The 14,193-nt window shown below is 40.1% G+C and overlaps 1 protein-coding gene across 1 annotated transcript in view; it reads left to right on the forward strand.

Annotated features, from left to right (window-relative positions):
• The window catches only part of TIAM1 (TIAM Rac1 associated GEF 1), a 202,333-nt gene that overhangs the window by 156,472 nt on the left and 31,668 nt on the right, over positions 1 to 14,193 (forward strand). The window contains exons 15-19 of the mRNA XM_007941289.2: positions 2,061 to 2,129; positions 2,418 to 2,543; positions 7,289 to 7,397; positions 11,963 to 12,142; positions 12,229 to 12,347. Of these exons, the coding sequence (XP_007939480.1) occupies positions 2,061 to 2,129; positions 2,418 to 2,543; positions 7,289 to 7,397; positions 11,963 to 12,142; positions 12,229 to 12,347 (603 nt within the window). The remainder of the gene's footprint in view (positions 1 to 2,060; positions 2,130 to 2,417; positions 2,544 to 7,288; positions 7,398 to 11,962; positions 12,143 to 12,228; positions 12,348 to 14,193) is intronic.

Here is a 14,193-nt window from a genome sequence, read left to right on the forward strand (position 1 = left end):
ATTTGAATCCACCTAGAAGGAGCCTCAGAAGAAAGGCCTGGCGATCTGCTTCTAAAAAATCAGGCATTGAGAGCCATTGGGAGCACAGTTCTATTCTGACACTCGTGGGGTCACCATGATTCAGAATCTACTTGATGGCAAATAGGTTTTTTGGGTTTATTTTGTTTTAAGGAAGCATATCAGTATAATAGAATTATTTTTCAATAATATGATTGTTTATCTGCCTGATCTTTTTAAATATGTTGTTGAGATAATGGGAAAAGTGAATTTGGATTTGACAAACGAGGGTATTGTATTTATAATCTAATTGGAGTCTAGGCAGAATGGTAATTAGATCTGTTTTCTTTGTATTATCACTCCTGACATTTATTCTCATTCCCTATGTTGAAACAGTGCAATCTGTTTTTAATTATCTGTTTCACTCTTTAAATCAAGATCAGCAGATTATGACCCTTGGCCAGCTCTAGTCCCCAGCCTGTGTTTGTTAATAAAGCTTTATTGGAACACAGCTATATTCGTTTGTGTAGAGTCTTTAGATAGGGGATGCTGCATGGTTTAAAATCAGAGAGGGAGTGCGTCAGCGTTGTATCCTTTCACTATACTTATTCACTCTGTATGCTGAGCAAATAATCCGAGAAGCTGGACTATCTGAAGAAGAATGTGGCATCAGAATTGGAGGAAGACTCATTAACAACCTGTGATATGCAGATGACAGAACTTTGCTTGCTGAAAGTGAAGATGACTCGAAGTACATACTGATGAAGATTGAAGACTACAGTCTGTAGTATGGGTTACACCTCAATATAAAGAAAATGAAAATCCTGAAGTAGACCAATAAGCAGCATCACAATAAATGGAGAAAAGATTGAAGTTGTCAAAGATTTCATATTACTTGGTTCAACACCAATGGAAGCAGCAGTCAAGATATCACTCAACATATTGCACTGGGCAAATCTGCTACAAAAGACCTCTTTGAAGTGCTGAAGAGCAAAGATGTCTCCTTGAAGTCTAAGGTGCATCTAACCCAAAAACCAAACTAAAACCAAACTTACTGCCATCGAGTCAGATCTGACTCATAGCAACCCTTCCTTAGGTTTCTGAGGTGGTATCACTATGGAAGTAGATTGCCCAACCTTCCTTCTGGTTAGCAGTCACATGCCTTAGGCACTATGCCACCAGAGCTCCTGCACCTAACCCAAGCCATGGTATTTTGGTAGTGTAGTGCCTAAGGCACTTGACTGCTAACCAGAAGGCTGGCGGTTCAAACCCACCAGCCACTCCTCAGAAGGAAGGTTGGGCAATCTACTTCCGTAGTGATGCTGCCTTGGAAACCCAAGGAGGGGTCGCTATGAGTTGGGTCTGACTCAGTGGCACATAGCAACAACATAACAGCATATGCATGTGAGAGTTGGATAATGAAGGAGGAGGACTAAAGAAGAGTTGATGCTTTTGTGTTGCGTTGTTGGCGAAGAATACTGAAAGTACTATGGACTGCCAAAAGAACTAACAAATCAGTCCTGGAAGGAAGTACAGTTAGAATGCTCCTTGGAAGCGAGAATGGCCAGAATTCATCTCACCTACTTGGGTCATGTTGTCAGAAGGAACCATTCCCTTGAAGAAGGATATCTTGCTTGGTAAAGTGGAGGGTCAATGAAAAAGGGGAACATCCTTAACCAGATGTATTGACACAGTGGCTGCAACAATGGGCTCAGTCAGGTATAGCAAGGATTATGAGGCTGGCACAGGACCGGGCAGTATTTTGTTCTGTTGTACATAGGGTCGCTATGAGTTGGAGCTGACTCGACAGTACCTAACAACAACATAGTCTTGGTTACTTTTGTGCTACAACAGTGGAGTTGTATAGTTTCGACAAAGAACATATAACTTGAAAAGGCTGAAATAGTTACTAGCTGACATTTACCGAAAAGGTTGTCTGTCCACTGCTTGAATGGACTTTAGACACCTAAAGACTAATGTTAACTTTTTGAACATAGTCTGTTTTTCTTTATATTCTTTATAAGCTTTTAGATGTACTAATGAGATTTCTTTTCCACCTTTAGGACTTAAATTGTCTCATGGAGAGATACTTGAAACCTCTTCAAAAAGAAACTTTTCTCACCCAAGATGAGGTATGGTGGAATTGTCTTAACTTTGTGAGGGTCACATTGTATTTTTGACTTGTTGGTAAACAGAAATGAATGGGGAGCACACATAGTACTGAAAGCATTTGGAATTTGCTTATTGTAATAAGTAGGTCACTTTTTTGCCTTCTAAGCTGTTTGACTTAGAGAATATGGAGCTGCCCTACCCTCTGGAATTGTTGAATATTGATAGAAAAACTTGGTAATCAGATAAACAAAATTTCTGAACATTAATGAAGTAGTATAGGGTGGATTAACTTCTAGTTCACTTTTCAGCTTGATGTACTCTTTGGAAATTTAACTGAGATGGTAGAGTTTCAAGTGGAATTCCTTAAAACTCTAGAAGATGGGGTGAGGCTGGTACCTGACTTGGAAAAGCTTGAGAAAGTTGATCAATTTAAGGTAAGTCTCATCCTCAAATAGTGTAAAGCTGCCTCCTAATGTCTTAGGGTGGTACAAACGTTTAATGTGTTTGGCTGCTAACCAAAAGGTTGGAGGTTCAAGACTACCCAGAGAAGCCTCAGAAAAAAGACTTGGTGATCGACCATTGAAAATCTTATAAAGTACAGCATCTAACACACATGAGGTTACCATGAGCTGGAGTCAACTTGATGGCAACTTTTTTTTTTTTTTTTTTAATGTTATGAGTAGACTATCCTATGGATAAAGTTGAGTACCCTGCTAACACATCAAAGGTGGCCTTATGCTCTCTTTGGTAAGTTCTTGTGCTCATGGTTCTACAGACTTCATTGGGTTGCCCATTGTGGGCCAGTTCCTAAAGAGCATCTGAGAAGGTCCCTGACTGTGTCTTGTTTTTCTGGCTGAACTGAAGTCAGTGCCATCTACTTGCATTAAACTGGTGCATCTGTTTGCTTCTACTTTGGAAGATATACCAACCTTGGCCTTTATTTCTGTTTATGATGGGAACTTTAATACATTTGCTATTAGCAAATTAGAATAGCACCCCAGGTCTCCCAGTAACCAGATTAATTTTTTCTGTTCTGCGAAACTTTGCTTAATGGAAAAGCTTATCATTATCCAGAGGAAGACAACCTTCCAGAACACAGTGTCCTCCAGCCTTAATGAGGATGTATGACTAGTGCCTTAGTTAGGATGCTCTTGGCTTACTTCTTCCTCCCCAGTTGGCTTTCCTTTATTGCAGAGATTTCCTGAGCTGCAGTTGTAATCAGCAAAGCTCATTGATTTGTGTGCAGTCATAAGGGTACACAAGATATGTCATCATATGTCCTAAGCACACAGATGTGTCATCTTTAGTGAAGTGTCCACATCTTTTGCCCAATTATATTTTCTTACTATTGACACATGACTTAACTACCACATGTATCTTGAGTTTGGTGTTGATATGTATGAAATTTTTGCCTACATCAGAGTCATAAGGATTAATGTTTTCTACTAGAAGTTCTGTAGCTTTGGGATTTTCATTTAGGTCTCTGATCTGTATTGAGTTGAATTTGTATAAGGTGGGATAAGTAGATCAAAGTGTCTGTCCACATCTTTTGCCCAATTATTATATTTTCTTATTGAGTTTTTGGAGTTCTTTGTATATTCTAGTTACAAGTTCCTTATCCAGATACATAATTTGTAAATGTTTTCTCCCTGTCTGAGCCTGTATTTTCATTCTCTTAATAGTGCCCTTAAATGAAAAAAAGTTTTTAATTCCCAGGAAGAATAATTTATTAAATTTTTCCATTTTTTTCCTGTTTTGATCTTCTAGTGCTGCTCTAACAGAAAGTACCACAAACGGATGGTTTGACCAACAGGGGTTTATTCTCTTAAAGTTTAGGAGTCTGAAAGTCCAAGTTCAAAGTGCCAGCTCTAGGGGCTGAGTAAAAGCCCTTCAACCTTGGGCTTTAGCTCTGCCTCTTGCTCCTGGCCCACTAAAGCTGGAGACTTCTCTTACCTCAGACAGCTGTTGGCTGCTTGAGGCTGACAAACCCAAGGTCAACAAGTAAAAAGGCACAGTCTCCAGATTATCGAATAACATGGCAGGCCACTAATTCAAGTCCATTAACAATCACAAGATTGGCGGACAACATGGCAGGCTGCTGAATGACAGCTTGGCTACATGCAGGATTCAAGCATGCCAAAAACTGTAGAGACCTTTCTCAAAGCTGCTGCTTATATACTGGAAGCAGACCACATCCTTAAGGTATCTACTCAGCTGCTCCAGTAGATTCCACCATGAAGGTGATCCAGTCTTACCATGGGGAATAACTCCATCCAGCTGCCCAGCCACTCGAAACGAGGCCCAGCCAAATTGACACACAACTTACCTACCACATGTGTCATGAGTTTGGTGTTGATATTAGTGAAATTTTTGCCTAGATCAGAGTCATAAGGATTTTGTTTTCTTCTAGAAGTTCTGTAGCTTTGGGATTTTCATTTAGGTCTATGATCTGTATTGAGTTGAATTTGTATAAAGTGTGATAAGTAGATCAAAGCTCGTTTATTGGGGCACTATGCATATCTAGTTTTTCTAACTCTATTTTTTTTGGGTGTGTGTGTGTATATGTGAAAAGACTAGACCCTTTTAGACCTTCTCCACTGAAATTCTTCTGCACTTCTGCTGAAAATCAGTTGTCCATATATGGGGCCTCATACAGTTTGCCTCACTTCTTCTAATGGTTGTTGAAATTTGGCTGTGTAATACTAGTATAAGGAGACCTGGTGGTGCAATGATTAAGTGCTCCTCTGCATTCTGAGTTTGGCAGTTCAGACCCATCCATTGGCTCTGTGAGATCAAGGCCTGGAGATCTGTTCCCATAAAGATTATAGCATAGAAAACCCTATGGGGCAGTTCTCCTCTGGTGTATAGAATTGCTTTGAGTTGCAGTGGACTCTCTGGCACCTACCAACAACAGCTCTATGGTAACTGTTCAGTATCATCTGTTTAATTTCAGTTAAACAGATGAATGACTTTGGAATAGCTAAAGTGAAGATTGCAATTAGAGCTTTTTCTTCCACAACTTTCTTATTTAGTTACTGAGTGTGACTCAAAGGATAACAATACCGTAAAGGGTCATACTGCCTCTACTAATACTATCTAAACTGGCAGGGGTCTTGGAAAGTAAAGTAAAGGAAAAAAGGTAGATGTATTCATTTCTTAGGGCTTCTGTAACAAAACAGTCAAAGCGTGTGGCTTAACACAACATAAAGTTACTTTCTCACAATTCTGGAAGCTGGAAGTTTGAATTCAGAGTGGCAGCAGGGCTATGCTCTCTCGATAGTCCTAGGATTTCTCTTCTAATCTCTGGTGAGCCCAGGCATTTCTTAACTTGCAGATACATATTCACCCTGTGTGTCTCTGTCTCTTTTCTTTCATCAGGAGGGTATGCACATTAAGAACTTCCTACTGGTGGCACAGTGGTTAAATATTTGGCTGTTTACCAAAAAAGTTGATCGTTTGAACCCACTAGCTGCTCTGCAGGGGAAAGATGAGACAGTCTGCTTTTATAAAGATTTATAGCTTTGGAAACTCTATCCAGCAGTTTTACTGTGTCCTCTGGGGTCGCTATGAGTAGGAATTGACTCAATGGTAGTGGGGTTTTGTTTTGTTTTATTCTTATATCTCCTTATATTAGCTGATAACATCTTCAAAGATTCTATTTCCAAACAGGGTCACATTCACATGTACTAGGGGTTAGGGCTTCAATGTATCTTTTTTGAGGAACACAATTCAATCCATAATGGTCCTTCCGAGTAGTGACTGGTGGGTTTGAACTGCCAGCCTTCTGGTTAGCAGTCAAATGCCTTAGGCACTATGCCATCAGAGCTCCTCAGTAGAATATGTAGGGAAATAATTTACACATCTGATTAGCAAGTATATGTCGTTTGAAAATCGAAAGCTAATTTTTTCTCTTTTTCTGGTCAGTAGACAGTCTTATCAGAATTCACTGAGTTATTAATTATATAAATTGAACTTTTGGGAATCCAATTTATCATTCATGTCTGAAACGTTATTTCCTTGCTTAGAACCTAACATTTAATTCTAAGCATGAAAACATAGTACTTCTCTTGAACTGAACAAGAATCGATCATTCTGAAGCCTACAGAAGATGTTTTTCTGAGGCCTGTTTATATATGTGTGTGTGCGTGTGTGAGTACACCAAACTCACTGCTATTGAGTCGATTCTGACTCATAGTGACCCCCTTTGGGTTTCCAAGATGGAAAGTCTTTATGGAAGTAGATTGCCCAGTGTTTCTCCCATGGAGTGGCTGGTGGGTTTGAACTGCCAACCTTCTGGTTATCAGTCAAATGCCGTAGGCACTATGCCACCATAGCTCCATATATATATGCATGTATGTATGTGTATATACATGTGTGTAAATCTTCACTTATAAAATGTAAAATGTGTGATTTAAAAGAAGCCTCCATTCAATTTTGATCATATGGGGCAGAGGGTGTAGGCTAGTAAGACAAGACATAGTGTACAAAATTGAGCATATTTCTGCCTTTAATGTTGCTTATATTCTTATTTTTTCCCTGTTAGAAGAGAGATGTGATATTGGAAGAGATGAAGGTACAGTGATGAGGGAAATATGTCTCAGTTTCTTTTTTTGAGGGGGTAGACATTCCCTGGCATTCCTGGTGGTACAAACTATTGACATGCTCAAGTGCTAACTGAAAAGTTAGAGATTTTAGTCTACCTGGATGTTACCACAGAAAGAAGGCCTGGTGATCTACTTCTGAAAAATGAGCCATTGAAAACCCCATGGAGCACACCTCTATGCTGACACACATGAGATGGTCATGAGTTAGTTGAAACCACAGCAGGTTGGACGTTCCCTGTCTACATTTGATGTATCACATCTAGCTCCCCATACAACATAATGAGAGTTCTCTACCTTTTCCAAAATGTTGTATATATTAAAAGACACAGGCCTGGAAAATCAGTGGTGTTGCCACTGTACATACTGAGAAAACAAACTCTTGCATCTGTTATATAAACTTGTAAGCCACGTCCCTTCTTAGAGGTAATCTGAGGAGCATCAGTGGTCAAAGAAGGACCCAGACAGGTGTGAATGTTGCTAGAGGGTCAGAGGGTGTTAGCTCCCTGATGTATCCTGCTTTTATTCGTACATAACCAAGAAAATGAACTAACTGTGCTTGTTCTCATTGTATCTAGAAAGTGCTATTCTCTCTGGGGGGATCCTTTCTGTATTATGCTGACCGCTTCAAGCTCTACAGTGCCTTTTGCGCCAGCCACACAAAAGTCCCCAAGGTTCTGGTGAAAGGTAAGGCTTGTGAAGACTGGGTGGTGGGTGGCAGGCGCATTAATTGCTGATTCACATTTGTGTAGTTCATTATGGTTGAGGGATCTTGGACATAAATCTGAGAGTCATTGGTATGGCAGTTAAGCGTTCCAAGAAGCCACAAATACAGAAATATATTCTTGCCAAAAATCTGTGTTGGATAGACATACTAATATGGTCCCCCTGTGGGCACTAAGGAATGAAATGCATTCATATTTTGAACTAGTAGTTTTGTCAGTTTTCTTTCTTTTTGTGTGATTAACTTCATTTTTATTTATTTATTTTTAATTTTATTGTGATTTGGGTGAAAGTTTACAGAGCAAGTTCACTTTCCATACAGCAGCTCACATATACTTTGTCAATACAACAGCTCCCCTTGTACTTCCTCCCCAAAGTTATCTCTTCCCTGTGTACTTCACTTCCATGCATTTCTGCTCCCTGTCTCCTTGTGCATACACAGCCCTTCTATTCTCCCACGATTGATCTCTCCAAGGAGTGTATCTACCTAATGTAAATGTTCAGCTCATATGCCTGTCTTTGGTTTGGCTGGAAGACACAGGAGTGGGTTCAGTTCCAGACATGAAGAAGGGCTTCTAAGGGCCATAGTGTCAGGGGTTCCATCAGGCTCTATCAGACCAGCAAATCTGGTCCCCTGCCTTTTTTTGTAATGATTTTGAGTTTTGTTCCAAATTATTCCCCCACTCTATCTCCTATATAGATCCCCCTCCAAGTGGTTGACAGTGGTAGCCGAGCACTATCTAATTCTTCTGGTCTCATAGTCCTGTAGGCTGAGAATCACATGATGTACCAGTCCCTTAGACTAGTTGTTTCCGTGCATCTTTGGTTTTCGTCATTTTTCTTTGCTATGGATGAGGAAGACCCATTGTTGCATCTAGATGGCTGCTTGCAGGCTTTCAAAATCCCAGTTGCTTCTCACCACAGTAGGATGTAGAACACTGTTTTTGTGTAGTATGTTATGTCAATTGAGCTTGATGTCCCCTGCAACTATAGCCCCAAGCTCACAAGTCCAACTACTAACTCCCTTTGGGTAGCTGGCTGTGGCCAAGAAGTGACTACAACCTTGTCCCTTGTCAGCTCTACTATACATCTAGGAATTCTTACAGAACATACAAATATGCTTGTAGAAATATTGTTTGCCAACCCTATACATGGTCATGGGCACACTCCTCCCTGCATAGATATGATATACCTAATAGTTCAGCCTGTCCACCCGTATATATCAATGTTTTGTCACTGAGTTTTGTCAGTTTTCTTAAAATGAAAGTTTGACCCAGCTACATAGTTTTGATGAAAATTGACAGGTCATTTTGCAGTTCATGAAGTAGAGAAATTATTGCTTTTTTCCAACTTCTCATTAGTTTCTCCTATAACTGACCTTATTACATATACCTTTTTGTGTAATATTATCTTCACCTCAAATATTTTTGTTCCTCCAAAACCGTAAAAGCAAACTCACTGCCATCAAGTTGATTCTGACTCATAGCAAACCCAATTAGATTTACAAGACTGTAAACCTTTACAGAAGCAGATTGCCTCATATGTCCTCTATGGAGTGCCTGGCAGGTTTGAACTACTGACCTTTTGGTTAGCAAGCAAATGCCTTAACCACTATACCATCAATAGCTCTTTATTTTTGTTCCTAGGGGTATGATAATAGCCATCACCATTACTAATTTTTCACGAAAATTGCTCAAGTGGCAATTATATTTTGCATAGGCCAGAAGAGAATTTTATGTTTACAACCTACTTTTCTTAAATGTTCTAAGAACATGATAGACTATTCTGAGATTCTTTAGAAATTAGTTGTGTTTCCATGGTTAGATGTGACTATTTTACTAGGTTAGGTTTTAACCTAGTAACCTCTGCAGGAGAGAGGTTGGTACTTTGCTTCCGTAAACATGGCAGCCTTGGAAACCCTATGAAGCAGTTCTTATCTTCCCTGTAGGGTCAGAGTTGGAATCAACTTGATGGTAGTGGGTTTGATTTGGGTTTTTGGTAGGAAATATTAGAGTCCCTGGAGGGTTCAAATGGGAACACAGTCTGTTGCTATCCAGACAGTTGACAGTTCAAGGTCACCCACAGGAACCTTGGAAGAAGGACTTGGCAATCTGGCTCTGAAAAATCAGCCATTGAAAATCCTAAGGAGCACAGTTTTACTCTGACACACATGGAGTCACCTTGAGTCGGGATTGACTCCATGGTTACTGGTAGGAAATACTAGTACAAGGCAGGTGTGGATAGCAAAAGAGCCTGCCTCAGATAATGGCAAACTTAATGATGGTCAATGCAACAAAGTTCTGGTTTGGCATAAAAATGTAAAGGGAACTTGAGAATTTCCTTGTCATGTTTTCTGACCTTGACCTTGTTTTCAGATGTGCTGTATTATTCATCTAGCTCTATGTGTTCTTTTAAACTTGTATTGGATGAGAGCTGTTTTGAAACTGTTAAAGTAACAATATTAGAGCACTTTGCTCTACAGTGAAATTGTATACTTATTATAATCCTTAAGCAATTTGTGTTATTTTTAATCATTCAATTAGATTAAAGTCTGCCCCAGTAGATTTTTTTTAATTCACTAACATTATTTTTTGTACCTGAAAAATATTGAGTCTTTCAAAAGTATCCCTTCAAACAGTAGGTATGACCCACTTTTACTCTAATTGCCAAATGTGCAAGAGGATGTCAAGAGCCCTCTCAGAAAAACAGAAGCCATGGCTGCAGGTCTTAACCAACTCATAGCGAGGTCAGGTGGGGAGTGACGCTCTTAACCCTGACAGAATGCTGTGAACCATGCACTCATGTGCTATGGCCCATAGCCGTAATTTTAGACTTGAGAATTTTAGGGAGATCTCTGGGCCCATTCTAGACATGGACTCAGATTTGAGGGTGCCCCACAGAAGCTGTAACTTCCTTATTCATTAGCCCTGGGCCTGGTCTAGCATCCATTGATCATCTTACTCCAAGTCTCCTTTCTCATTAAGGGTTTCTTCTCTAGAAGGAGGAGGAGAAATGATGACTGAACCTATGGAGTCTGATTCCTATTTTTTTCTTTTTTTTAAATTGCTGTGGCATTGATGCTGACTCATAGTGACTCCATGTGTGTTAGTGTAGAACTATGCTCCATAGAGTTTTCAGTGACTAATTTTTCAGAAGCAGATTGCCATGCCTTTCTTCTGTGGCACCTCAGGGTGGACTCCAACCTCCAACCTTTTACTTAACAGCCAAGGGTATTAACCATTTACACCATTCAGGGACTCCTGACTCCTTTTTATGGAATTTCAAAGGGATAGTCTTTAAAGAGTCTTCCCGCATGAGTACTGCTTTCCTTAATTGAATAAAGATGGTGAGAAGAATCATTTTTTGTTTCCAAGATGCTCCATTGTAATATCTGGTCTTGGCTTACTCTTCTAACCAATGGGGATAGAAATTTTTATCAGAAACTGTTATTGTTGCTTTCTAATGCATACCCACTGACAAATCACTTTGATCCTGTCCTTCTCTCCTCACTTTTCACCCTCTTTCATTCCACTTCTGCACTGTTCATTCCTTTGCATCTGGATGGACAGCGTTAGCCTTGAGTTCCTAACTCTCCACTGACAGGTCACTCTCTGTTCTTTTGGGGACCTTCAACTCCTCAGGTCTGCTTTTCTGCTAAGCAGGGTCATAGAATGTAGCACACTAGGAGATCAGTGCTGCCTGGGCAGTATGAGGTCAGATGTAAGTTTCCCTGTAAGATGACTGCCCTACAGATGCTGATAGCTGGTAGTACTCAGTTAACTGGAATAGATAATAGAAGGCATTCACTGTGGGAGATCTAATCTCTTTGTACTTAGCTACATCGAGTCATATGCTGCTTCTGGTTGTTGTTGTTTTGGCCTGCTTTTTCTCAAAGGAAGTTCTGTTATTGTTGGCTGCCCCTGAGCTGGCTACTGACTCATGGTGACCCCATGCACAGTGGAATGAAAAACTGCCCAGTCCTCTGCTGTCCCCATGATCATTTGCAGATCAGATAGTTGTGATCCATAGGTTTTACACTGGCTGATTTTCCAAAATAGGTCTCCAGGTCTTTCTTCCTAGTCTGTCCTTGTCTGGAAGCTCACTGAAACCTGTTCTGCACCGTATCAACACACAAGGCTCCACTGACAGATGAGTGGTGGCTACGTATAAGGTGCATTGGGTGGGAAATAAACTCAGGTCTCCCTTAAGAATTCCACCACTGAACGTCCACTGTCCACTGTCCCCATAAAAGAAGTTCTAATGGCAATGAAATGCTTAGGAAGGAGGATGACCAGCAGTCCCTGAAAAACCAAGATTGTAGCATTTACAAATTCTGTTATTCTTTCACTCATCATGCCCCCTGCAATAACTAAATAAACCTGCCCAATAAGCCCTTCCAGTTGTTTCTCCCACCCTTTCCCCTTTCCCCTTAGTCCTGTAAAGAGGCACCTTGGGAAAAGTGAGTAAAATTGTGAGAAGAGAGCCATTTGGGCACTCCCCTCTGATACCCTGTATTTAAACAATTCCAGCCAAAACAGACACGGCTTTCAAGGCATTCTTGGATGCCCAGAATCCAAAGCAGCAGCACTCGTCCACCCTTGAGTCTTACCTCATCAAGCCCATCCAGAGGATCCTCAAGTACCCACTCTTGCTGAAGGAGCTGTTTGCCCTGACGGACGCAGAGAGTGAGGAACACTACCACCTGGACGGTGAGCTGGAGGGCAGCCCAAAGGATTTCCCAGTCCCCTCCCTGTGAAAGTCTTAACGTTTTCATTTACAATCTGTTTCGTTCTAGTGGCCATCAAGACTATGAACAAGGTTGCAAGTCATATCAACGAAATGCAGAAAATCCATGAAGAATTCGGTGCCGTGTTTGACCAGCTGATTGCTGAACAGACGGGTGAGAAGAAAGAGGTGAGGCCCCCTCTCAAGGCACCTGTCAGGAAAGCCATGTTTTTGTTTTGTTTTGAACATGTGATTTGGTAAGTAAAATAGTTTTGAAAATACTGTGTGTGTTGGTGGAACTTTTATCTTTTATCCAAGGTTAATATATGAATTTTGTTACATAGCAAGTGTGTTTCTGATGCTCACCACTTCACCTGAAAGGGTGGTGGTGGGGGTGTCCTGTATTAAGTGTGAGAGTAAATTTCTTTTACTGTAGTTTGGGCTGTTTCTACTAGAAAATGAGAGCTATTCAAAGCTAAGTTCTCAAAGATGAGAATATTGTATGGCACATAATAGGTGCTCGATTAATATTTGTTGAATGAATGGATGCTTCAAGTTATTATGAATTTTTTTTTTTTTTTTAAATTGTATTAGAGCTTAAATTTTAAGGCACTTGGTTTTGTAGACACTATGGTCTGCAGTGGGAGCCCTAACTCCATTTTGAGGATTGACATAAGTTTCAGATGCCATTTGGGTTCTTTCTGACCATTAAACTAGTATTGTGGCTATGCATAGACAAGTTCTAGGACAGGCCTAGGGAGGGGCAATTTACCTTTAGGAAGAGTGTAATTGAAAGTAAATGATCCTCACAGAAGGAACTAGGGAACTTGCCTAAGTATGTCCTTGTCTAAATTAAATTAAGGTTGGGGTCTTGGTGTTGTTTGATAGCCACCTTGTGCTAAGACTCAGGCTACATAGTCATGAGTCACAGCCTAAGCAGACTACCACCTAGCCAGGTAGTCAAGGCCCAGAACAAATCCTGTAACCCTTTCCTATCTTCAGTTATGTATGTATCCCAATCATGGTCTTTTCCCTGCTTCTGTAGTCCTGTTTACAATAGTAACAAATCTGTCCACCGCCAATCATGATTTTGTGATGATTCCCCACCACTTTTTTTTTTTAAATATGTAAATCATATATAATTAGCTACACGGCCGTGACTCAACTTTCTCATGCTGATGGTTTTCCTTATCCAGAATGATTGTCTTTGTTCTGCCCAAGGCTTAAAAGTGTCTCTATTGAACATGTTTAAATTTGGGGTCTCTTTCCCCTAATACAGAATCCACCAAAACATCTACTTAGAAGAGACAGTAATAGGACAGATATACTTGGAAAGGATTTAGAGTGAGCAATTATTTGTGCTTGAGTCATTGAGAAGAGATTTCATACATAATAATATTCATCAGTGCCTCCATATACTCTGATTAGATTGGAATACTTTACTTGCTTTTGCTTTGTACATTTTTTTAAAAAAGATGAGCTGGAGAGGGAACTATGAAGAAAAACACTTGCTGTGATTGGAAGGGTGGTTAAAGGCAAGGGGGTGAGTAAGGCATGGTTGTTTATTCTAGAGGAGAGAAACCTACCTCATCTTCAAGATATAAATGGTTATTATCCAGTTTTATTTTTATGTCTATTATGAAACCAAGTTTTTTGACTGTTACAAGGTAATTTTCAGAAAAAGGTAGTCAAAGCTCTTACACAGATGTAATAGTAAACACTTGGTAAAGAATTTATTTTACTCAGATGATATGAGGGAATCAGGCAGATAGTTTAATGATTCAAAGGAAAAGTGAAAACAGCACTGATTGATAGGAGGTAGGTGCTCTGCTGGCACAGTATCCAAGGCATTTGACTACTAACCAGAAGGTTGGCAGTTCAAAGCCACCAGCCACTCTGCAGAGGAAGATGGGCAGTCTACTTCCATAAAGATTCATTGCCTCGGAAACCCAATGGGGGGGTCACTATGAGTCAGAATTCACTCAGGACTGTGAGTTAGGTGGGTTTTTTTTTTTTTTTTTTTTGAGTTAAAGAA

The sequence above is a fragment of the Orycteropus afer genome, unplaced genomic scaffold (assembly GCF_000298275.1).
Source record: "Orycteropus afer afer isolate SDZICR_OR568_19922 unplaced genomic scaffold, OryAfe1.0 scaffold00078, whole genome shotgun sequence".
Classification (NCBI taxonomy): Eukaryota; Metazoa; Chordata; class Mammalia; order Tubulidentata; family Orycteropodidae; genus Orycteropus; species Orycteropus afer.